The sequence below is a fragment of the Rhinatrema bivittatum genome, chromosome 19, assembly GCF_901001135.1.
Source record: "Rhinatrema bivittatum chromosome 19, aRhiBiv1.1, whole genome shotgun sequence".
Classification (NCBI taxonomy): Eukaryota; Metazoa; Chordata; class Amphibia; order Gymnophiona; family Rhinatrematidae; genus Rhinatrema; species Rhinatrema bivittatum.
Window position 1 is genome coordinate 35,405,657 of NC_042633.1, and position 25,491 is coordinate 35,431,147.

The window sequence follows — 25,491 nt, forward strand, 5'->3', positions numbered from 1 at the left end:
GCCCTCTTGTGGGCAAATCGAATATTGCGCCTTACTTTTTTTGTAATAAGGCGAGATTGAAATGAATTTACTTAATAGCATTTCTTTAATATTCGGGTTCTGTAAATTCATATTCTGCTTTCATTTTACATTGCAGAATATATCCGATGACCATTGGTGCTCTCCAGGGGCCACGCCTGTCTGACCTTGCAGATATTTTAGCGCTTGAGCACTGTCATCCCCCGAGCAGTGGAGGTAATGTTTCTGGCCTGTTAACTGGGCATGAACAATGCTAGATCTATGAGCTTCTTTCTTTAATATCTATGGAGATCGAATGGACCGCGACTATAGAAATACGTTATATGCCACAAGTTTTCTTTCAGGTCCGTTTTCCCCTGAGCTGACAATAGTATAGTTCCCTTTCACGTCCTCTTTAAGCTCCAGGGTGGATTTCCACTCCATAATGAGTGACGTGCTTGTGTCACGTGCCTCGGCAAGGAAGAAGATTAAAACATTCAGTTCTGACTGCAAGAGGAGACGCTGTAACTAATGCTATTGTTACTGTATCTGTAAGCTTCGTTTATCTTGCCATCCTTGGAAAAGGCGGTCTTTCAAATGTTTCTGAATAAATTGATAAGTATTTGTTTTCGGATCAACGTGCATGACTCCTGCACCGTGGCGAGCTTCTTGCGTCTCATTAGTGCCCTCTTGTGGGCAAATCGAATATTGCGCCTTACTTTTTTTGTAATAAGGCGAGATTGAAATGAATTTACTTAATAGCATTTCTTTAATATTCGGGTTCTGTAAATTCATATTCTGCTTTCATTTTACATTGCAGAATATATCCGATGACCATTGGTGCTCTCCAGGGGCCACGCCTGTCTGACCTTGCAGATATTTTAGCGCTTGAGCACTGTCATCCCCCGAGCAGTGGAGGTAATGTTTCTGGCCTGTTAACTGGGCGTGAACAATGCTGGATTTATGAGCTTCATTCTTTAATACCTATGGAGATCGAATGGACCGCGACTATAGAAATACGTTATATGCCACACGTTTTCTTTCAGGTCCGTTTTCCCCTGAGCTGACAATAGTAAAGTTCCCTTTCACGTCCTCTTAAACTCCCGGCTGGATTTCCACTTCATAATGAGTGACGTGCTTGTGTCACGTGCCTCGGCAAGGAAGAAGATTAAAACATTCAGTTCTGACTGCAAGAGGAGACGCTGTAACTAATGCTATTGTTACTGTATCTGTAAGTTTCGTTTATCTTGCCATCCTTTGAAAAGGCGGTCTTTCAAATGTTTCTGAATAAATTGATAAATATTTGTTTTCGGATCAACGTGCATGACTCCTGCACCGTGGCGAGCTTCTTGCGTCTCATTAGTGCCCTCTTGTGGGCAAATCGAATATTGCGCCTTACTTTTTTTGTAATAAGGCGAGATTGAAATGAATTTACTTAATAGCATTTCTTTAATATTCGAGTTCTGTAAATTCGTATTCTGCTTTCATTTTACATTGCAGAATATATCCGATGCCCTTTGGTGCTCTCCAGGGGCCACGCCTGTCTGACCTTTCAGATATTTTAGCGCTTGAGCACTGTCATCCCCCGAGCAGTGGAGGTAATTTTTCTGGCCTGTTAACTGGGCGTGAACAATGCTGGATTTATGAGCTTCATTCTTTAATACCTATGGAGATCGACTGGACCTCGAGTATAAAAAACGTTTTATGCCTCAAGTTCTCTTTAAGGTCCGTTTTCCCCTGAGCCGGAAATAATATAGTTCCCTTTCAGGTCTTTTTTTAGACACTTTTCAATGACAGTCCTCTTTCAGGTCCTCTTAAGCGCCCAGTTGGATTTGTATTTTATAATGAGAGACGCGCTTGCGTCATATGATTCGGCAAGGAAGAAGATTAAAACATTCAGTTCTGACTGCAAGAGGAGACGCTATAACTAATGCTATTGTTACTGTATCTGTAAGCTTCGTTTATCTTGCCATCCTTGGAAAAGGCGGCCTTTCAAATGTTTCTGAATAAATTGATAAATATTTGTTTTCGGATCAACGTGCATGACTCCTGCACCGTGGCGAGCTCCTTGCGTCTCATTAGTGCCCTCTTGTGGGCAAATCGAATATTGCGCCTTACTTTTTTTGTAATAAGGCGAGATTGAAATGAATTTACTTAATAGCATTTCTTTAATATTCGAGTTCTGTAAATTCGTATTCTGCTTTCATTTTACATTGCAGAATATATCCGATGCCCTTTGGTGCTCTCCAGGGGCCACGCCTGTCTGACCTTGCAGATATTTTAGCGCTTGAGCACTGTCATCCCCCGAGCAGTGGAGGTAATGTTTCTGGCCTGTTAACTGGGCGTGAACAATGCTGGATTTATGAGCTTCATTCTTTAATACCTATGGAGAGCGAATGGACCGCGACTATAGAAATACGTTATATGCCACACGTTTTCTTTCAGGTCCTGTTTTCCCCTGAGCTGACAATAGTAAAGTTCCCTTTCACGTCCTCTTAAACTCCCGGCTGGATTTGCACTACATAATGAGTGACGTGCTTGTGTCACGTGCCTCGGCAAGGAAGAAGATTAAAACATTCAGTTCTGACTGCAAGAGGAGACGCTGTAACTAATGCTATTGTTACTGTATCTGTAAGCTTCGTTTATCTTGCCATCCTTGAAAAGGCGGTCCTTTCAAATGTTTCTGAATAAATTGATAAGTATTTGTTTTCGGATCAACGTGCATGACTCCTGCACCGTGGCGAGCTTCTTGCGTCTCATTAGTGCCCTCTTGTGGGCAAATCGAATATTGCGCCTTACTTTTTTTGTAATAAGGCGAGATTGAAATGAATTTACTTAATAGCATTTCTTTAATATTCGGGTTCTGTAAATTCATATTCTGCTTTCATTTTACATTGCAGAATATATCCGATGACCATTGGTGCTCTCCAGGGGCCACGCCTGTCTGACCTTGCAGATATTTTAGCGCTTGAGCACTGTCATCCCCCGAGCAGTGGAGGTAATGTTTCTGGCCTGTTAACTGGGCATGAACAATGCTAGATCTATGAGCTTCATTTCTTTAATATCTATGGAGATCGAATGGACCGCGACTATAGAAATACGTTATATGCCACAAGTTTTCTTTCAGGTCCGTTTTCCCCTGAGCTGACAATAGTAAAGTTCCCTTTCACGTCCTCTTTAAGCTCCAGGGTGGATTTCCACTCCATAATGAGTGACGTGCTTGTGTCACGTGCCTCGGCAAGGAAGAAGATTAAATCATTCAGTTCTGACTGCAAGAGGAGACGCTGTAACTAATGCTATTGTTACTGTATCTGTAAGCTTCGTTTATCTTGCCATCCTTGGAAAAGGCGGTCCTTTCAAATGTTTCTGAATAAATTGATAAGTATTTGTTTTCGGATCAACGTGCATGACTCCTGCACCGTGGCGAGCTTCTTGCGTCTCATTAGTGCCCTCTTGTGGGCAAATCGAATATTGCGCCTTACTTTTTTTGTAATAAGGCGAGATTGAAATGAATTTACTTAATAGCATTTCTTTAATATTCGAGTTCTGTAAATTCGTATTCTGCTTTCATTTTACATTGCAGAATATATCCGATGCCCTTTGGTGCTCTCCAGGGGCCACGCCTGTCTGACCTTTCAGATATTTTAGCGCTTGAGCACTGTCATCCCCCGAGCAGTGGAGGTAATTTTTCTGGCCTGTTAACTGGGCGTGAACAATGCTGGATTTATGAGCTTCATTCTTTAATACCTATGGAGATCGACTGGACCTCGAGTATAAAAAACGTTTTATGCCTCAAGTTCTCTTTAAGGTCCGTTTTCCCCTGAGCCGGAAATAATATAGTTCCCTTTCAGGTCTTTTTTTAGACACTTTTCAATGACAGTCCTCTTTCAGGTCCTCTTAAGCGCCCAGTTGGATTTGTATTTTATAATGAGAGACGCGCTTGCGTCATATGATTCGGCAAGGAAGAAGATTAAAACATTCAGTTCTGACTGCAAGAGGAGACGCTATAACTAATGCTATTGTTACTGTATCTGTAAGCTTCGTTTATCTTGCCATCCTTGGAAAAGGCGGCCTTTCAAATGTTTCTGAATAAATTGATAAGTATTTGTTTTCGGATCAACGTGCATGACTCCTGCACCGTGGCGAGCTTCTTGCGTCTCATTAGTGCCCTCTTGTGGGCAAATCGAATATTGCGCCTTACTTTTTTTGTAATAAGGCGAGATTGAAATGAATTTACTTAATAGCATTTCTTTAATATTCGGGTTCTGTAAATTCATATTCTGCTTTCATTTTACATTGCAGAATATATCCGATGACCATTGGTGCTCTCCAGGGGCCACGCCTGTCTGACCTTGCAGATATTTTAGCGCTTGAGCACTGTCATCCCCCGAGCAGTGGAGGTAATGTTTCTGGCCTGTTAACTGGGCGTGAACAATGCTGGATTTATGAGCTTCATTCTTTAATACCTATGGAGATCGAATGGACCGCGACTATAGAAATACGTTATATGCCACACCTTTTCTTTCAGGTCCGTTTTCCCCTGAGCTGACAATAGTATAGTTCCCTTTCACGTCCTCTTAAACTCCCGGCTGTATTTGCACTTCATAATGAGTGACGTGCTTGTGTCACGTGCCTCGGCAAGGAAGAAGATTAAAACATTCAGTTCTGACTGCAAGGGGAGACGCTGTAACTAATGCTATTGTTACTGTATCTGTAAGCTTCGTTTATCTTGCCATCCTTGGAAAAGGCGGCCTTTCAAATGTTTCTGAATAAATTGATAAGTATTTGTTTTCGGATCAACGTGCATGACTCCTGCACCGTGGCGAGCTTCTTGCGTCTCATTAGTGCCCTCTTGTGGGCAAATCGAATATTGCGCCTTTTATTGTAACAAGGCGAGTGCACCGTGACGAGCTTCTTGCGTTTCATTAGTGCCCTCTTGTGGGAAAATTGAATATTGCGCCTTACTTTTTTTTGTAATAAGGCGAGATTGAAATTGAATTACTTAATAGCATTTCTTTAATATTCGGGTTCTGTAAATTCACATTCTGCTTTCATTTTACATTGCAAAATATATCCGATGCCCTTTGCTGCTCTCCAGGGGCCACGCCTGTCTGACCTTGCAGGGTGGTGCTCAGTGTGGTGTAGCTTGTATATCATTCCTCCTGGAGCAGCAGCTCCAGGACTCTTGCTGGGATGGAGAGAGAACGAGGGTGAGGAGTGTTTGTAGCAGAAAGCAGGAATACCACGGGGTTACCCTGCTGCTAAATCATCCGTGACAACATTGTAGTGCTGAATAAAGCTGAAACAGGGGCCCAGTGCCAGTACAAACCTAGAAGCTCCAGCAAAGGAAGTGTGCACTACTCAAAACTGCTTGTGAAGTCTGGTGAGTTCTGTGGAAGCCCAAATTCTTTACCTGTTTTGCTACAGAGGGGAAGCAAAGTAACTCGCACCTGTCTGCAGAGCAAAACAAGGCTTGTGTGATATTGTATGAAATCACTGATATTAATATCTCCTTTTAACCACAGTGAAAAGCAGCTGCAAATTATTTCAGATAAACATGTTGTAATATTGAGTTTAAACACAGGAAGGTTAGATCACTCTCCAAAGATTACAGAGAGAGTTAGTGGCAGTAGTGGGATTAGATTTCACAGTTGAATGGGTCCAATCCTTCAGCCTGTATTCATATTTATCTAGTTAATACTTTTAATAACTTCCCTCAAAAAAAGCCCAGGACCCACAGACCTGAGGTTGGCTCTAGGCTAACCAGCAACCTGTGCAAAAGAATACCTCTGCTACCTGAATGTCAACTGCTTTGTAGTGCCTGAAAGGTGGAATATAAATCAAGTAAACAGAAATATTGGCAGCCACACAGGACCAGAATGAGAAGAGATTCCCACTTGTCCTTGGCTGGTGACCATTGGTCTCTGCCCTGTTCCTAACTTGCCCTAAACACTGCTGGCAGTTCCTGCACTGCTTTCTCAGATAAAAGCTGTGAGGGGCATAAGAGAGCTTGTTTGCATGTAGCCCTGGATTTGTCTTTGAGATCCTCTCTGGCCCTGCCCTACAACAGAGCAGGCTGCTGGGGGTGAGATAATCCCCCCCCCCCCACACCCCCGGATCCTCTATGCACAGAGATCAACATGCAGGGTGTACACCCAACCAGGGTGCAGCCTTTTTCCATCAACCTCACTGCCTCAACATGGGTGAATTTCCTGCCAATGCAGAGAGGGAGGGCACTTTCAATGTTGGGAGTGTGTGGGGATGCTGAGAGCTGTTGTTTTTATAAAGCAGATCACAACACTGGAAGTATTTTTTTTTTTTTTATACACAGCAGTCTGTGGACTTCCATGCCATGGGTCTGACTCTGTTATATTGTTCCTAAGGAATGTCACCCACCCATGCAAAGGGAGCATGTGACGTGGTACTGGGGACAAGTTTCAATGACCGGCGGTTGTGTAAAGTACACGCACCTGGTAGCCACCCCGCTGGTTTCCCTATGGGCATTGCCTGCAAGGTCCAGGTGAACATGCAACCCCTGTTCCTCTGGGGGTCCCCTTCTCAGCATTGGGGTCACTCAACCGAGGTGGGGGGGGGGGAAACATCTGTGGGGCCCGTGAGCTGGTGGCTAGGATCACTTGCAGGGCCAAGCACACTCCGGATAAATAAGCCAACGTACGCTCAATAGTTTTGCTCCATCAAAAAGAGTTTACTGCGGTATCTGCAGAATAAAACACTGAAATCAAAGGAAGGTGACCCAGCAAAGCGAAAGTCATGGTTCTTACTAGAAACCTTAGCTTGGCCACAGTTACTGCTTCTGGTTACACTGTATCTGCTTCTCCCTCTCTTCCTTTTGGGCCCCTCTGGTTAAACACTGTATCTTCTTCTTCCTCTGTTCCTTTGGGCCTCTCTGGTTACGCTGTATCTGCTTCTCCCTCTGTTCCTTTCGGGCCTCTCTGGTTACGCTGTATCTGCTTCTCCCTCTGTTCCTTTCGGGGCCCCTCTGGTTACACTGTATCTGCTTCTCCCTCTGTTCCTTTCAGCCTCTCTGGTTACGCTGTATCTGCTTCTCCCTCTGTTCCTTTCCGCCCCTCTGGTTATGCTGTATCTGCTTCTCCCTCTGTTCCTTTCGGGCCTCTCTGGTTACGCTGTATCTGCTTCTCCCTCTGTTCCTTTCGGGCCTCTCTGGTTACGCTGTATCTGCTTCTCCCTCTGTTCCTTTCAGCCTCTCTGGTTACGCTGTATCTGCTTCTCCCTCTGTTCCTTTCCGCCCCTCTGGTTACGCTTTATCTGCTTCTCCCTCTGTTCCTTTCCGCCCCTCTGGTTACGCTTTATCTGCTTCTCCCTCTGTTCCTTTCCGCCCCTCTGGTTACGCTGTATCTGCTTCTCCCTCTGTTCCTTTCAGCCTCTCTGGTTACGCTGTATCTGCTTCTCCCTCTGTTCCTTTCGGGGCCCCTCTGGTTACGCTGTATCTGCTTCTCCCTCTGTTCCTTTCAGCCTCTCTGGTTACGCTGTATCTGCTTCTCCCTCTGTTCCTTTCAGCCTCTCTGGTTACGCTGTATCTGCTTCTCCCTCTGTTCCTTTCGGGGCCCCTCTGGTTACGCTGTATCTGCTTCTCCCTCTGTTCCTTTCAGCCTCTCTGGTTACGCTGTATCTGCTTCTCCCTCTGTTCCTTTCAGCCTCTCTGGTTACGCTGTATCTGCTTCTCCCTCTGTTCCTTTCAGCCTCTCTGGTTACGCTGTATCTGCTTCTCCCTCTGTTCCTTTCAGCCCCTCTGGTTACGCTGTATCTGCTTCTCCCTCTGTTCCTTTCAGCCCCTCTGGTTACGCTGTATCTGCTTCTCCCTCTGTTCCTTTCAGCCCCTCTAGTTACGCTGTATCTGCTTCTCCCTCTGTTCCTTTCAGCCCCTCTGGTTACGCTGTATCTGCTTCTCCCTCTGTTCCTTTCAGCCTCTCTGGTTACGCTGTATCTGCTTCTCCCTCTGTTCCTTTCGGGGCCCCTCTGGTTACGCTGTATCTGCTTCTCCCTCTGTTCCTTTCAGCCTCTCTGGTTACGCTGTATCTGCTTCTCCCTCTGTTCCTTCCTGTTACTCAGTATCTGCTCAGGCCCCTCCTGGCCCTCTGCTCCTTTCCATTATAAAATCAGTAACTGGCAATGTCCTGGGAGGAAATCCCTCTGGGGCTGCAGACTGGGATCCACCAAGCCCTGCAGAGTTTTTGCTGGCACAGTTTGACCCCCCCCCCCCCCCCCCCCCCCCCGGTCACAGCAAGTTCCCACCACAGTTAAGAACAGGCTTCTTTAAATCTTTAAAAACACTACTGCAAAAAATCTTAAAGGTGAATTTTATAAGCGAAAAGCACGCGCCAAAAGCGGAAGATGCGTACGCACGTAACCCTGGGAGAGGATCACAGGACCCCAGTACCTGTAAGACCCTCTGACCGACAGGTGACCTGTAAGCACCGGAGCCTTCTCAATCTATTCCCGGCCTTTGCCATCTCTTCAGACCTTCCAGAAGGGGAAAATCCCCACTTTACGTTGCACCTCCTGGAAACATTAAATCCTATACGCTCTGTGTGCCCCAGGGATTGCCACAATCATTTGCAGCTTCTCTTCCAGTGAAAGGCTGGGTAAGAGAGTGCGCATATATTTCAAAATCCAATGGGAACCCACCATTTACTTTCTAAGCACCCCCGACCCTCTAAAAACACCTCTCTTTTTAGACTCCAGCCAGAAATTTCCATAGAAGGGGAAGGCCATCCACACTTTTAGCTGTGGAGAGGAGTGCGTTTTGCACCCTCAGCAATCTGCACTGGGTAAATACTCACCGGCCACGTCCCCGGACTAACCTGGGTAACGTTTAACCACCCCCAGGCTGCCTGTTCTTATCCAGGTAAATTTTGTTTCAGCAATGATTTGCCCAGTGGGGGTGGTGGGAGGCTTCAAACAACGGAGTTTGTCCAGCAAGAGGTAAAAGTTCTAGCCGGACAAGTGCATCCGCGCTCTCACGTGCAACACGAATGAAGGATGCAGGAGGCTCATCTGTGCTCCCCTCCCTGGAAGACTGCAGTGTGTCCCTGTACCCATCCCCTGAGCTCTCCAGTCACTCCTGCACTGACAGAGTTTACCTGGGGTGAATCTACCTGGCATTGCTGAGATTGGATTGTGGATAGAAGCCTCACCCAGGAGTAAGTACAGTATCCCACATTAATGGCCGAGAGTGCTAATCTTATCATTATAAGAGGTCCCGTGCACCCTTGAGAGTGAGGCAGGTGACGCTGCTCTTACAGGGAGTGGAGGTAGCTCTCACAGAGTCAATAACATAATAAGTTGGGAAGGAGACGGAAATGATCCTGTCTGGGAAGCGTTAATAACACGAGGAGAACATCATTAGTGAGCAGCGAACATATTTACAAGATCTCCAGGTGCTGCAGAGCGGATCATGCAGGGACCCTCTCTCAGCGGCGGCCGAGTCCCCTCCCAGAGAGCACAGGAAAGTGCTCAGATGTGGATGTGAGCAGTACGGGCGGAGAGTCCGAGGGGTCGGTACGGAAAACTGATGCAGGAGGTGCTGCCCTGATCCTTACGCTGTGGGAGGAAGATTTGCTTTGCTGTGACGGGCGGAGGATCGGATGTGGCGAGGAACGGCTTTAGCTCAGGAGACCTGAGGAGAAGAGCATCAGAGAGCTGTAAAGAGGGGAAACCAGAGGGGCCTATTCTCCGTGCCTCCCACACCTCCAACCTCCCTCTGCCCCATCCCGGTGCAGGCCAGGCCAGCGGTCTGGGCCTCTCTCCTTCACGGTCCCCCCCCTCCCCGCTGACAGCTCTTTCATGACAACCTGGGGAGGTTCCAGGTCAAGGGCGGCCACAGGGTGTGGAGTGTGCAGGGTCCTCTCCCAGGAGCTTCCTAAGTGCACGCGGGCCCCCTCCTCCACCTCCTCCCCCAGATATTCTTACTCGCTGTTCTCCCCTCCACCTCGTGCGACACCTTCGGCAATCTGTATCCAGAGGGAAACCTCCGCGCACCGTCGCTCCCCCCTCTCTCGTTTGGGATTAAATATTTACCTTCGTTGGGAGGAATCTGAAGTCGGGTCGCACCTGGGGGGGGGGGGGGGAGAAAAAAAAAGAAGAAACCGATTCACAGTCAGTGGGTTTGCATAATTAGGATTGTGTAAGTTACGTAATAAGGGGGCGGCTGATGTCCCACGGTCCTTGAGGGCGATTTGATAACATCCAGCGCTGGGATGCGCGCGGACTCCAGCCTGAACTTCCCGTCCATTTTTTTTTTAGAAAATCAGCTCGGCGCGGCGTACGCCCACACGTACGCACGTCTGCTAAGGGAGCAGGTGCAAACGTCGACGCCTACATTAGAAAACCAAAATGTGCCTGCGCGATTCCCCCGCTCCCGAGAACTCCCCAGCTTGCATTTTTTCCCCCCAAACGAACGCCGGGTGAATTTAAAAAGCCCAGGGCCGGGATCTGTTATGCACAGGACTGCTTTGGAAAATTCACCCCTGGGAATTCTGTATTGGGTTGGTTCTGTTTTTTAAGATTTTTTTTTACGTTTTATGGTTCCTTCTGATTTAAGGATCTATCGTTTTATTCGCGCTGTGCTTCCCTTTGGATCTGCTGAGGAGCGCCACAGCGTCTGCAGGTGGCATTAGGGAAGGGGCTGGCTGGCGTGCACCCCCCCCCACCCCCATCCCTCACGCCTTTAGGGGCCAGGGCAGGGACGGAGAGCGTCTCAGCTTTTATAAATCACCCAGGTAATCGGCGCCTCTCTGCGGAGCGTCCCAGCGCCCGTCTTACTGCAGAGATGGATAAGGCACTTTATTCTGCTATTAATCTCCTCTGCTAGAACTGTAAGGTGTGGAGACTCTTACAGCACCAAGACTGGGGTGAGCAATGCACGCTGTAAAGACTTGCAGAAAAAAACACCTAAACCCTTGTAATCCACTTTCATTCTTAATAAAAAAAAAACTAAAAGACACGAGGAGCCGGAGGGCCCTTTTCTTTCTGGGTGACGGCTGGGTCTGATATCTGACTCTTGCATTTCTGCACCTCCAAGCACAGATGTCAAACCCTTGGGCCATTCTTCCACTTTTGGTTTTTAAGTCCTCATTTCTGCTATCTACCCTCCCTGCCAGGTCTATTCCATTGCAGAATTTAACATCCTCCTCAAACAGGTCCACTTTCCCTTCTACTTACAGCACCAGTAAAAAAATAAATAAATAATAATAATGCCTGTTCGTTTTCCTTTCAACGCGGTGGATCCATTGCCCATCACTTCTGCCTCCCGTTGCTCAACCAAGTTCTTCCTCAGTTTATCGTTTTGTTTTCCCAACCCCTCCGGACTAGCAAGCTTGCCTGCCAGTCTTCCCTGTAGAACAGCGTCGAAGGCTTCACTGCAGTCCAAGTGCACCCTCGCCATTTCCTACCTACCCTGGGCACATTTTCCTCTTGTGAAATTGTGGCGTCTCCTAGGATCCTGAGACTCACTGGCTCCAAGGTCTTGCTTTATTTTATCCTCCAACAGTGAAGCCAACAGTATCTGGCTGTGAGCGGGGTTACCTTTCTTATTCTTCAGGTAAATGATGAGTCCCACCACCATGAACACGGCCCCCAGCACGAACCCCACGATCCCCGTCAGCAGCTTACTCCTCGCAGGCTCCGAGGTCTCAGGCTCTGCGTGAAACACAACAGATGGGGGTCAGTAGTCCAGGGCTGTACCATCCAGCACAGACCCGGGTAGCAGGACAGCGCCCACCCAGTGCTCACCTCCAGCAGTTTTAGAGATCACGTCACGCGGGCGCTGTCAGTTCACACTCCTTCATCCGTGGACAGCATGGTGTCAATCAGAGAAATTCATTTCACAGGGGCCGGTGTAATGAGGTGCGGCGAAGCTGCCGAGGGTTTGTGCGCGCCTGCATGCGCGTTTGTACGTGCGTTTTTCCCCATGCAAAGTCAGCATAGGGGATGTAATAAAGGTTTTGTGCACGGGGAAAAAAAAGCGGCATGGAAAGGAGACGATTAGCTAATCATAGGCGATGCAGGGAGCTGCGCCAATGCTCGTGCGGGTTTTTTACCGCCGTGGTCAGGGCATGAGTTAAGTGTTAGTGCCAACTCAGAGGGGCTATGTCGGCCTCCGAGCGTCCTGAAAACCACCCAGCTGAGCGCCTATCTCAGCGTCCAGGTAGCCAGCTTAGCTGAGCACCCGATTGTATATATTCGCAACAAACTAAGTGCCTAGCTCAGCGCCTGAGCAGCAACATTTGCTAGGTGCTTTTCTGGGTGCCAGAGTGGCCATTTTCGCTCCGGCTGAGTGCCCACGTTGGCACCCGAGCATCCAACTTGGTGCCCAGCTGAGCGCCTATCCCGCTGCTCTGCCAGTGTGAATTAGCATCCATGAAAATATCTGCCATGTTTTCTGCAGCACAGTTATTGGACATATTAAAAATACTTTTCATTCGCTCTCTCGCTTTCTTGCGTGGGTTTTGAGCGTGGATGTGGCCGCTTATTACGTGGGCCCTTACTGCGCTTAGGTACACGCATTTTTCCGTATGTACGTGGATTTCTGTGCACAAATCATTTTGCATGATTTTTTTTTTTTTACACACCCCGCAGAAGCGGCAGCTTCAGCCGCGCGCGGCGATCAAAACCCGCGCTCATAACTAGCGCCTGTTTTGCCGCGGGTCTTATTACATCGGCACCACGGAGAAGAAACCTGTGCTCACAAATAATGGGAATGTGTGGGAGCCATGAGTAAGTGGGAGAGAGAGAGAGGGACCTCTGATCATTTCTACCACATAAAATATGGGGACTGTGTATAGCGGTCCATGTGCAGGAGAGAGAAATCTCTGATACCCGCTGAGCTGAACACATGCAGGACAGAGAGAGAGACCTTGGATTCCTGCAGATGTACAGGACAGGATAGCCATGAGATACCCATCACTTTGAGGCTTGTGGGTTAAAGAATATTTCTGATTGTTTAGTGATTTAATGGCTGCAAACGTGTGTGTGTCTGTGTGTGTGTCTGTGTGTGTGTGTGTGCTATATTTAGAAACCTTATCCTTCACGCTTTTCCTGGTTGGGGTATAAAGAAGGCGGGGGGTCTCTTACTCCAGTGCACCCTGAAGGGCTCCTGCAGGCTGCTGTGCTCCACCTCGCAGGTGTAGGTGTCCCCGTGCTGCAGGTCCGTCTCCAGGATCACCAGGATCTGGAAGGTCCAGTCTCCGTTCTGCAGGAGCTCGCTGGCCACCACGCTGCCGGTCTCCTCCTCCTGGTTTCGGAGCCACTTCACCTTGATGGCCGAGGGGTAGAAACCGTTCACGTAGCAGGCCAGCTTGTGCTGCTCCTGGGTGCCTGCCTCGGCTTTCATGGGCGACACTTTCACCTTGGGCTGAGCTGTGAGAGATAAAAAGCTGCATTGGAGGCATCACACACACTTTAGTAATATCGGATACCTATGGGACTTCTTCCTTCACTAATCTGAATCCAAAACTAAGGTTTTGCCATGGTGGAGCCTGTTGCAGTTTTTAGGAAGATTTTTCATCCAACTCTGCTGCTGGAAATATTTCTGGAACTTTCTGAGGTTCATTTTTCTATCCTACTGTTCCTCTGGGCCAGCACATGTGCACCTGGGTCTTCAATTTCAGCTTGTGTGGATCCAGTTCCTACTGAGTTTATTCATTTATTATTATTTATGGGCACTAAAATATCCGTTCTGATTATTTATTAAACTTGGCCGTGTAGCTCATTTTGACTAACTATAGGTTTTATAAATAAATATAGAAGGGGAGCAATAATCACATTGGAGGAAATACAGTAAGTGTATCCCAATAATGCAAGTGTAATTCTTGCTTTGATCACTGCTGCAGCTGCAAGCTATCCATGGGGTGCGCTGTTTTTTGGGGTTTTTTTGTAGAAGGTGGAAAACATCCAAGGGCACTAACCGCAGTAGTTAAAAAAAAAATGTGAGGTAGGCTTGTTGTTTTCTCCCTCTCTCCCAATGCAAGCAGTGGCTCAGGTAGGTCCAATTTCCAACCAGCCAGTTCCCTTGGGTAAAAAGTGGCTTCCCCCTAGAAATCGCACCCCATTGTGATGTCTGTTCTTGCCATCTTGTTCCAGCACTTTTAATTCACTTGTAAGATATTTTATTAATAGACCAGTGGCCGGCTTCCCTGCAAAGGTGGTGCATGCAGTGCAAGCACACTCTCTCTCTCTCTCCCTCACTCACACACTCTCTCTCTCTCTCTCCCTCACTCACACACTCTCTCTCTCTCCCTCACTCACACACTCTCTCTCTCTCCCCCTCACTCACACACACTCTCTCTCTCCCTCACTCACACACACTCTCTCTCTCCCTCACTCACACACACTCTCTCTCTCCCTCACTCACACACTCTCTCTTCCCCCTCACTCACACACTCTCTCTCCCTCACTCACACACACTCTCTCTCTCTCCCTCACTCACACACTCTCTCTTCCCCCTCACTCACACACTCTCTCTCTGCAGGAGGGTGCAGAACTGTCGCTCTCTCTCTCTCCCTCCCTCCACTACAATGAAAGGGCCAGGCTGCCCGGGAGGGGAGACTCTGCCTGAGATTGAGGTCGCCCGATCGGGGGAGGGGCCCTGGGTGCCCACCTTCAGCTCTGCCCTAATGGGAAGGAGGAGCAATGGCTGCAGGCAGTGGGGATGGCAGAAGGGGGGGGGGGGAGAGACAAGAGGCGCAGGGAAATCCGAGAGAAAAGAACAGGGGAGGGCTGGGCCTCGCACTGCGCCCCCTCACCTCTCCGCCCGATGATCCGCGCTGCCTTTGCCGTCTCGTAGTTGGGTTTGCAGAATGTCTCCACCGCAGCCCTCGCGTCCTCCAGTATCTCGGTGTCATTGTTCCAGAGCTCCGCGTCGGGTCTCCCCAGCTCCGTCTTGGCGATGAACCTCCCCACAGCGCTGTCAAAGTACACAACTCCTCCCCGTTATAAAAGTTCCGATACAGGTACCGCATCCCCTCCCCGCCGGGGCCGAAGTGGCACTCGTGCTTCAGCTCTTCCACGAAGTCCTCTGAGGAGGGAGAGAGGGTGGTGAGCGCCTCCCCCGGTCACTGCCCCCCCCCCCCCCTGCACAGAAAAGTCCTCCCTCCAGTCCGCCCAGCAGGTTTTACCCCTTTTTTTCCCCTTCATTTCCATCCCTTAGCCCTTGGGGCTCATCTGCCTTTGGCCCACACCCTTTTCAATCCCCTGACTGTTCTTGTCCCCACCACTTCTTTCAAAATCTGTTTAATGCATTTAAGTAAGACTTTGATGTAAGTCACGGTTCACAGTGGTGCTGGTGCCCCCGGAAATACTCAGGGAACCCAGTTTCACATCTTCTTGTGTTACTCACACTAGCAGAGGGTGTTCTGGAGGGTGGAGCTGGGCCGGGAGTACCATTTACCTGACTGTGTACAGGAGAACTGGTGGGTGCCCCCATGTATGCAGCTCACAAAGCTGCTAGGGGATTTTATAACCCCAGAAATGGGTGCAAGTTACACAAGTACATAAGCACACGCACACACATGCTCACATATGTTAAAACCACCAGCCACACAAGTCTGGGCTTATCCAAGTAAATGCCAATTAGTGTAGCTAAGTAAGAACAAAGCAACATAAGAACCTGCCATACTGGGTCAGACCGAGGGTCCATCAAGCCCAGCATCCTGTTTCCAACAGAGGCCAAACCAGGCCACAAGAACCTGGCAGAATCCCAAACATTAAGGAGCAGATTTTAAAAGCCCTACATGCGTAAATCCAGCTGGATTTACACGCATAGGGGGGGGGTTATGTGCACCGAGCCTATTTTGCAACACGCGTATGTCCCAGGGCTTTGTGAAAGGGGCGGGGGCGGGGTGAGGGTGGGACTAAGGCCTCCGGCACAGCAGCCGTGCCGGGGGATCGCGCGCCGGCACTCGGCCAGCGCGTGCACCTGCCCAGAGGGAGGCACAACTTTCAAAATAAAGGTTAGGGGCGGGTTAGGGAGGGTAAGGAAGGGGAAGGTGAGGGAGGCAGAGGGAGGCAGAGGGAACAAGGAAAGCCATCGGGACTCCCCTAGGGCTCGAAACGTGCAAAGTGCACAAGTGTGCACCCCCTTGCGTGCGCCGACCCCGGATTTTATAACATGCGTGCGGCTGCACACGCATGTTATAAAATTGGGCGTAGATTTGTGTGCACCGGGTTGCGCGCACAAATCCACGCCCGTGTGTAGGTACTAAAATCTGGTCTTAAATAGATCCCATGCTTCTTATACTGGAAACAAGCAGTATCTATTCCTTATTGATTAACAGTAGTTTATGGACTTCTCCTCCAGGAACTTGTCCAAACCTTTTTAAAATGCAGCTACACTAACTGCACTAACCACATCCTCTGGCAATGAAATCCAGAGCCCCTCCCTGCTCCTTACCTGGAGGGTCCATGCAGTGAGTTATGTGGGGTCTCAGTGCTGTCACTATCAGAGATCCCCTGACCCCAGAGCCCCTCTCTGCCCCTTACCCGGAGGGTCCCTGCAGTGAGTTATGTGGGGTCTCAGTGCTGTCACTATCAGAGATCCCCTGATCCCAGAGCCCCTCCCTGCTCCTTACCTGGAGGGTCCCTGCAGTGAGTTCTGTGGGGTCTCAGCACTGTCACTATCAGAGATCCCCTGACCCCAGAGCCCCTCCCTGCTCCTTACCTGGAGGCTCCATGCAGTCAGTTCTGTGGGGTCTCAGCGCTGTCACTATCAGAGATCCCTGACCCCAGAGCCCCTCCCTGCTCCTTACCTGGAGGCTCCATGCAGTGAGTTCTGTGGGGTCTCAGTGCTGTCACTATCAGAGATCCCTGACCCCAGAGCCCCTCCCTGATCCTTACCTGGAGGGTCCCTGCAGTGAGTTCTGTGGGGTCTCAGCCCTGTCACTATCAGAGATCCCCTGACCCCAGAGCCCCTCCCTGCTCCTTACCTGGAGGGTCCCTGCAGTGAGTTATGTGGGGTCTCAGCCCTGTCACTATCAGAGATCCCCTGACCCCAGAGCCCCTCCCTGCTCCTTACCTGGAGGGTCCCTGCAGTGAGTTCTGTGGGGTCTCAGCACTGTCACTATCAGAGATCCCTGACCCCAGAGCCCCTCCCTGATCCTTACCTGGAGGGTCCCTGCAGTGAGTTCTGTGGGGTCTCAGCACTGTCACTATCAGAGATCCCTGACCCCAGAGCCCCTCCCTGCTCCTTACCTGGCCGGTCCCTGCAGTGAGTTCTGTGGGGTCTCAGCCCTGTCACTATCAGAGATCCCCTGACCCCAGAGCCCCTCCCTGCTCCTTACCTGGAGGGTCCCTGCAGTGAGTTCTGTGGGGTCTCAGCACTGTCACTATCAGAGATCCCCTGACCCCAGAGCCCCTCCCTGCTCCTTACCTGGCCGGTCCCTGCAGTGAGTTCTGTGGGGTCTCAGCCCTGTCACTATCAGAGATCCCCTGACCCCAGAGCCCCTCCCTGCTCCTTACCTGGAGGGTCCCTGCAGTGAGTTCTGTGGGGTCTCAGCCCTGTCACTATCAGAGATCCCTGACCCCAGAGCCCCTCCCTGCTCCTTACCTGGCCGGTCCCTGCAGTGAGTTCTGTGGGGTCTCAGTGCTGTCACTATCAGAGATCCCTGACCCCAGAGCCCCTCCCTGATCCTTACCTGGAGGGTCCCTGCAGTGAGTTCTGTGGGGTCTCAGCGCTGTCACTATCAGAGATCCCCTGACCCCAGAGCCCATCCCCGCTCCTTACCTGGCCGGTCCCTGCAGTGAGTTCTGTGGGGTCTCAGCACTGTCACTATCAGAGATCCCTGACCCCAGAGCCCCTCCCTGCTCCTTACCTGGAGGGTCCCTGCAGTGAGTTCTGTGGGGTCTCAGCACTGTCACTATCAGAGATCCCTGACCCCAGAGCCCCTCCCTGCTCCTTACCTGGAGGGTCCCTGCAGTGAGTTCTGTGGGGTCTCAGCCCTGTCACTATCAGAGATCCCCTGACCCCAGAGCCCCTCCCTGCTCCTTACCTGGAGGGTCCCTGCAGTGAGTTCTGTGGGGTCTCAGCCCTGTCACTATCAGAGATCCCCTGACCCCAGAGCCCCTTCCTGCTCCTTACCTGGAGGGTCCCTGCAGTGAGTTCTGTGGGGTCTCAGCCCTGTCACTATCTGAGATCCCTCACCTCGGAGTCCCTTCCCACTCTTACCTGGAGGCTCCCTGCAGTGAGTTATGTGGGGTCTCAGCCCTGTCACTATCAGAGATCCCTCACCCCAGAGCCCCTCCCTGCTCCTTACCTGGAGGCTCCCTGCAATGAGTTATGTGGGGTCTCAGCACAGTCAGGATCACGATCAGCACTGCTAGACAGCAGTTCCTGCCTCTGTGGATCAGCTCTAAACCCATCACTGCTCAGGGTTAGGGGTGAAAAAACTAAGGCAAAGCACAGCTGAAACTGAAATCTCTTCAGAAGTGTCCCCGAATATCAGCAGCGAAATTCTGCCCCCAACTCCTCCGAGACTCAGGATAGGACAAACAGCAGGAGTTTGTCCAATCAGATCAGGGGTTTGCCATTGTCATCAGTAACTAGGTAGAAAGGGTTATTAGCTGCTCTGCTAAACCTCTGCACATCTGGGGCCAGCTGTGCAGTATCTGTCACCTCTGGCTGTACTCAACTGCTTGGATAATTTTTAGCATTGGAAGCCTTTGGAGGAAAAGCGGATTCTGCATTGCAGGTTAATTCCTCTCCAACAGCAGTGAAATTAAGTTGTCAGTCACAGACTTGGAAGGCAAGAATCTTAGCCATCATTACAGCAGAAACGCCTGGATCCCAGACTGGGGGTACATAAGTAATGGTCACTGCTGCCTCTAGTGTGTGTGTCTGTGTGTGTGTGAACCCTGCACACAAGAAATCCCGGTATTATTTGCATTATACTAGCTCATAGTGCACAAATTTGAACTTGGCTTATAAAAAGTTGCACAAAAAGAAAACGTTTGCACATGCAGTCTTTCCAAAATATAAGGAAACATTGGTAATGGGGTCTTATTTATTTGCTTTTTTTATACCGTTTGTTGAAACAACACATCGATTTACAATAGAAGATATAAAACTCAGCTATAAAAGAAAGTTGAAAATGATACATCTAAAATATTAAAAGCAATTAAAATAACATGTGCATTCAAATAAGCATAAAAGTAGAGGTTAATATAATATTCTAATATAAAAGGTAAATATAAATAGGGTAAAACTATTAAATACAAATAAAAATAAAATAAAAGACTGCTTTATGGCTTGGGCATCCATATTAGAATAATGGTGAAAATTATGGGTACACTTGCTGGAACAGCCAGGTTTTTAAGTTTTTCTTAAAAGTATGTGGATTAGGATCAAGTCTGAAATTTTGTGGTGTAATGTTCCAAATATGAGGACTGGCTAATAGAGATGTGAATCGTGTCCTCGATCGTCTTAACGATCGATTTCGGCTGGGAGGGGGAGGGAATCGTATCGTCGCCGTTTGGGTGTTTAGAGTATCGTGAAAATCGTTAAAATCGTGAACCGGCACACTAAAACCCCCTAAAACCCACCCCCGACCCTTTAAATTAAATCCCCCACCCTCCCGAACCCCCCCCCCCAAATGCCTTAAATTACCTGGGGGTCCAGCGGCGGTCCGTAGCTAAATCGGGGGAAGGGGGAGGGCAGGAAAACCGGCACACTAAAACACCCTAAAACCCACCCCCGACCCTTTAAATTAAATCCCCCACCCTCCCGAAACCCCCCCCAAATGTCTTAATTTACCTGGGGGTCCAGCAGCAGTCCGGAATGGTCTTCTGCAATTGAATCGTGTTGTCTTCAGCCGGCGCCATTCTGCGCCGCCATTTTGCAAAATGGCGGCGCAAAATGGCGGCGACCATAGACCAACACGATTCGACTGCAGGAGGTCGTTCCGGACCCCCACTGGACTTTTGGCAAGTCTTGTGGGGGTCAGGAGGCCCCCCCCAAGCTGGCCAAAAGTCCCTGGGGGTCCAGCGGGGGTCCGGGAGCGATTTCCTGCCGCGAATCGTTTTCCGTACGGAAAATGGCGCCGGCAGGAGATCGACTGACCTCCTGCAGTCGATCTCCTGCCGGCGCCGGCATTCGGTAGTAGCTGAAGAGTCCTAATTGTAGACACTGGGAGACCTAAGAGTATAGTATTACAATAATCTATTTTTGAAAAGATTATTGCCTGAAGAACGGTTCTAAAATCATTCAGATGAAGGAGAGGTCTTAATTTTTTTTAATACCTGTAGTCTGTAACAGCAGTCTTTTATGGTTGTACTTATGAATTTTTTTAAGTTTAATTCAGTGTCGAGAATGACCCCTAGGTCCCTTACGTCTTGCAGTATGTGGTATTTGGATGGAGCAGAACTGATATCTGATAGCACTTTATCGTTTAACTTGTGACAAGTTATCAGAAGTTCTGTTTTAGAGGGATTCAGGGATAAACTAATTTGCATTAAAAGTTGGTTTATGGCAGAAAGGTAAACTTCCCATAGTTTGAGGGCTTTGGCTAAAGACTCTGTGATGGGGTTTAGGATTTGCACGTCATCTGCATAGATAAAGGGGTAGATTTCAAAACCCCTGCGCGCGTAAATCCTCCTGGATTTACACACGCAGGGCACTCGCGCGCCGGCGCGCCTATTTTGCATAGGCCGCCGGCGCACGCAAAGCCCCGGGACACGCATAAGTCCCGGGGCTTCGTAAAAGGGGCGGGAGGGAGCATGTCCGAGGGCAGGGGGCGGTCCAGGGTGGGTCCAAGGGCGTGGCGATGGTTTGGGGGTGGTCCCAAGTCCCCCGGCACTGCGGCCTGTGCCGGGTGATGCCGGGGCGGCGCACGCAAGTTACGCCTGCTTCAAGCAGGCGTAACTTGCCCAACAAATGTAGGGGGGGGATTTAGGTAGGGCTGGGGGGTGGGGTAGATAGGGGAAGGGAGGGGAAGTTGGGGGGACGCGGAAGGAAAGTTCCCTCGGAGGCCGCTCCGATTTCGGAGCGGCCTCCGAGGGAACGGAGGCAGGCTGCGCGGCTCGGCGCACGCAGGCTGCCGAATTTGCACAGCCTTGTGCGTGCCGACCCCGGATTTTATAAGATACGCGCGTATCTTATAAAATCTGGTGTACTTTTGTTCGCGCGCGCGTATGTTTTGAAGATCTACCTCAAAGTGTGTAAGCCCTAGGCCAGTTAATAGCTTACAGAGTGGCAGTATATATTTATATTAAATAGGGTCGAGGACAGGGAGGATCCTTTGGGGGACACCTTGTGTCAGCTCAGTGGATTCAGATTCGGAACTGCCTACTTTGACCTTGTAATGTCTATTCATCGGATATGACTCGGACCATAGCAATGTATTGTCTGTTAGGCCAATTTCAACAAGTCTATCAAGTAGTGTTTTGTGATTAATGGTATCAAATGCTGCTGATATATCGAGCATTACAAGGATATAAGATTGGCCGTTATCAATTCCTCTAAGAACAGTGTCGGTGAGAAAGATTAAAAGGGTCTCGGTACTAAAATATTTATGGAACCCGAACTGAGAAGGATACAAAATATTATATTTTTCTAAGTGCTCTGATAATTGCTGATTTACTACTTTCTATAGCAATTTGGCCAGGAAAGGGAGATTGGATATTGGCCTGAAGTTGCTAATTCTAGGTGGCTTAGATGAGGCTTTTTTAAAATGGGTTTGACTGTGGCACATTTTATTGTGTTTGGGAAACTGCCTTGTGTTAGAGATAAGTTGATGATGTCAGACAGAGGTTTAGCTAATATGTTTGAGACTAATTTTAGGGATTTTATTGGAATTGCGTCTCCTGGATGTGCAGCCAGATTCTTTTTTTTTTTTTTTTAAATGAGAATCTCTATTACGGTGGAAGAAATATTTATAAAATACAGCTTTTACAAGATACTGGAAGAGACAGTAATGCCCTGCCTATATTGAAGGTCTGGCGGTCTGTGTCTTCCAAGGATATGCAATAATAAATTTATATTTTCTTTTACTAAATTCCTTGTGATATCCTTGTATGTCCTGTAGCAGAGAAGCACCGTTTACACAGTCAGGTAATATATACAGAAGAGCATATTGTATTAGGGTTTTTTTGGTAGGACAAGACTGTCGGTGTTAGAATTGGATAATTTGGCCATTAGATTTTTTATTTTTCTTGAAAAAATAAGCGAGATCTTTCCATTTAGTGTTGGCATTGTTGTCAGATAAAACTAGTGGGGTGGATTTAATTAAATCAGCAACATAAGAAAAAAGAACTTTTGGATTATATTGGAAGTCGTGGATTTTTTTTTGCGAAAAAATCTCATTTGATTTTAAGAATTGTTCTATATTTATGTAGTAGGTCTCCATAGAAGCCTAAAAATGTGGGTGTATGGTTTTTTTTGCCATTTTCTTTCAGCATTTCTGAGAGCGTGTTTTAGTTTTTTTTAGTTTGGAGGTATACCAAGGGCGTGGTTTCAGCCCGGGGGCGTTCCGGGGGTGTGGCCGCGGCCTCCGGAACAGCCCCCGGGACCGGACCATGGAGCAGGGCAGCCCGGTCCCGGGGGCTGTTCCGGAGGCCACGGCCACGCCCCCGGGCTGAAACCACGCCCACGTTGCTGCCCCCGAAACGCCGCGCCCCGCCCCCTAAACACCGCGTCATCCCGACACGCCCCCGACAGGCCACCGACAGGAAGCCCCGGGACTTACGCGCGTCCCGGGGCTTTACGCGCGCCGGCGGCCTATGCAAAATAGGCGCGCCAGCACGCGAGGGACTTGCGTGTGTAAATCCGAAAGGATTTACGCGTGCGGGCCTTTGAAAATCCGCCCCTTGGTCTCTTCTGTTCCAAACATTTACAAATTTGCTTATTATGAATTTATCATTGCAAACATAGATCTTTCAGCAGGCATAACTTTGCCGACAAAGGTAAGGGGGGGGTTAGATAGGGCCGGGGGGGGGGGGGTTAGGTAGGGGAAGGGAGGGGAAGGTGGGGGGAGGGCGAAAGAAAGTTCCCTCCGAGGCCGCTCCGAAATCGGAGCGGCCTCGGAGGGAACAGGCAGCGCGCGCTGGGCTCGGCGTGCGCAGGTTGCACAAATGTGCACCCCCTTGCACGTGCCAACCCCGGATTTTATAAGATACGCGCGGCTACTTTTGTTCGCGCTCGTACAAGTTTTTAAAATCTGCCCCCAAATTCATACTGAGGTATTGTGTTAGTGGCCTGAAGTGCAAGACCATGCTCTTTCTTAACAGCTAGTAGAAGTCCGCCTCCTCTCCTATTAATCCTAGGAATGGAAATGATATCGTATAAATGCTTTGGTAGCTGATTAATTAATGCAAAATCTGTATTTTTAAACCATGTTTCAGTGATGGCACATATATCTGGCTTGAAGTCTAATAAAATGTCATTTAAGAACATGCCATACTTAGCACTGCAGTCTTTTTTTTTTTTACAAGTGATTGTGCATTAAAAAGAATTAATGAAAAAACAAAGAGTCCTAGTATATGGGGAGCAGAAGTCGTCATGATTGGAATCAGAGATCTTGATAGAAGGAATCACAGTCTGTGGCCTCTGGATGAGGACTGTCACTGCAATAACTGGGTGAGGTGAGGGATGGGGTGAGGTGGGGAATGTAAGCTCAAGCTGTTGTATAGCCAGGTAGAAACCAGTTCTGACTGAGGTGAAAGCCCAAAGGATCAGGAGGGACATGCTGGACAAAAATCTCTCAAAAACAATGTCAGTAAAAATCTTAGTACTAAAAAGAAGTTTGTTTTAATATACAGCATCTTAATCCCACTCAGATCCCATTGTAGTTTCCCCATGTTATTCTGTGAATAAGGTATTAGAGATGTGAATCGTGTGGTCGATCGTCTTAATGATCGATTTCGGCCGGGAGGGGGAGGGAATCGGATCGTCGCAGTTTGGGTTTTTTAAATATCGTTTAAATCGTTTAAATCGTGTAAATCGAAAACCAGCACACTAAAACATCCCTAAAACCCACCCCGACCCTTTAAAATAAATCCCCCACTCTCCCGAACCCCCCCAAAATGCCTTAAATTACCTGGAGTCCAGTGGGGGGGGAGGGCGGGAAAACCGACACACTAAAACAAGCCTAAAACCCACCCCGACCCTTTACAATAAATCCCCCACCCTCCTGAACCCCCCCCCCCAAATGCCTTAAATTACCTGGGGTCCAGAGGAAGGGTCCCGGTGTGGTCTCTTTCTCTCGGACCTCCGTGCATTGTAGAAATGGCGCCGGCGCTACCTTTGACCTGTCATATGACAGGGCAAAGGTAGCGCCGGCGCCATTTTGTTTTTTTGTCCCCCGACAGCAGGAGATCGCTCCCGGACCCCCGCTGGACCCCCAGGGACTTTTGGCCAGCTTGGGGGGGCCTCCTGACCCCCACAAGACTTGCCAAAAGTCCAGCGGGGGTCCGGGAACGACTTCCTGCACGCGAATCGTTTTTCCATACGGAAAATGGCGCCGGCCATACGCTGTTTTTGGGGGGGGTTTCGGGAGGGTGGGTTTTAGGCTTGTTTTAGTGTGCCGGTTTTCCCGCCCTCCCCCCTTCCCCCGATCTAACTATTTTTGACGATTTAAAATATATCGGATGATATTTTAAATCGTCAAAAATCGATTCACATCCCTATAAGGTATACAACCACCTCTGGGGTGGAAGGCATGGCTTCTGGTTTTAATGTCTGATGTGCATGACAGCTCAATGCCAAGGGGGAATAGCTCACTATAATTAATACACTTACAGAGCTGCTCCCTGATGTGCTCTGCACCAAACCAGCAGCATTAACCCCTCCCTGAATCCAGCCCTCGCTTGGCTCCCACCACCCTATAAATCACAGTCCCTGACTTGAGCACCCTCACTCTACCCTCAACCGAGTGAGTCCCTGGAATCATAACTGCAGCCTGAGTTGTGTGTGTTGCAGCCTCTCTCCATTTTCTCCCCACATCCTGCCTGCAGTGTATGTGCTCCAGGCTGACCCCTCTTCACCTGTTACCTGCAGGCTTGCCGGAGCAGAAAATGGAGAGGCTGTAAGATTTTTAGTGTCCTCCCCTAACCTGACAATCAATGCAAATTTCCAGAGTCTCCAGGTGAAATCCAGAAAGTTCCTAGGTAGATCCGCATTAAAGACTCTGGGGCCTAGAGCAGAACTAAGAATTGGGCAGAACTACAGGGTGGCCCATGGAAAAACTGCCTGCTTCCAATGCACTGGTATTGGAGGTGGGCTACTTTTCCATAGGCCACCCTGTAGATGCAGGAGTCCTGAAGCTCTGCCTTAGTGACATCATTCAGCTTTGCTAAGGGGGGGGGGGGCCTCTTGGACCCCAGGTGATCGCCCTGCCTGTTCCCCTCTAACACAGGTCCAGGGAATCAGAGAGCTAGGCACATGATATGCATAAGAAATGTTGTTTTTACACAACATGGCTCTCTGAAACTAGGATCCTGAAAGTAAAAGCTATTTTATTTCTTAAGTAC

General features: G+C 49.0%; 1 protein-coding gene across 1 annotated transcript; it reads right to left on the reverse strand.

The window, feature by feature from the left end:
- Nucleotides 1-8,319: 8,319 nt before the first annotated feature.
- On the reverse strand, nt 8,320-18,390 carry LOC115080377 (SLA class II histocompatibility antigen, DQ haplotype C beta chain-like). Its single transcript, XM_029584522.1, is given in 7 exon segments — nt 8,320-9,655; nt 10,057-10,089; nt 11,563-11,676; nt 13,111-13,395; nt 14,781-14,957; nt 14,960-15,052; nt 18,285-18,390. Coding segments are annotated over 7 exon segments (822 nt in total). The 3' UTR covers nt 8,320-9,641.
- Nucleotides 18,391-25,491: the final 7,101 nt, after the last annotated feature.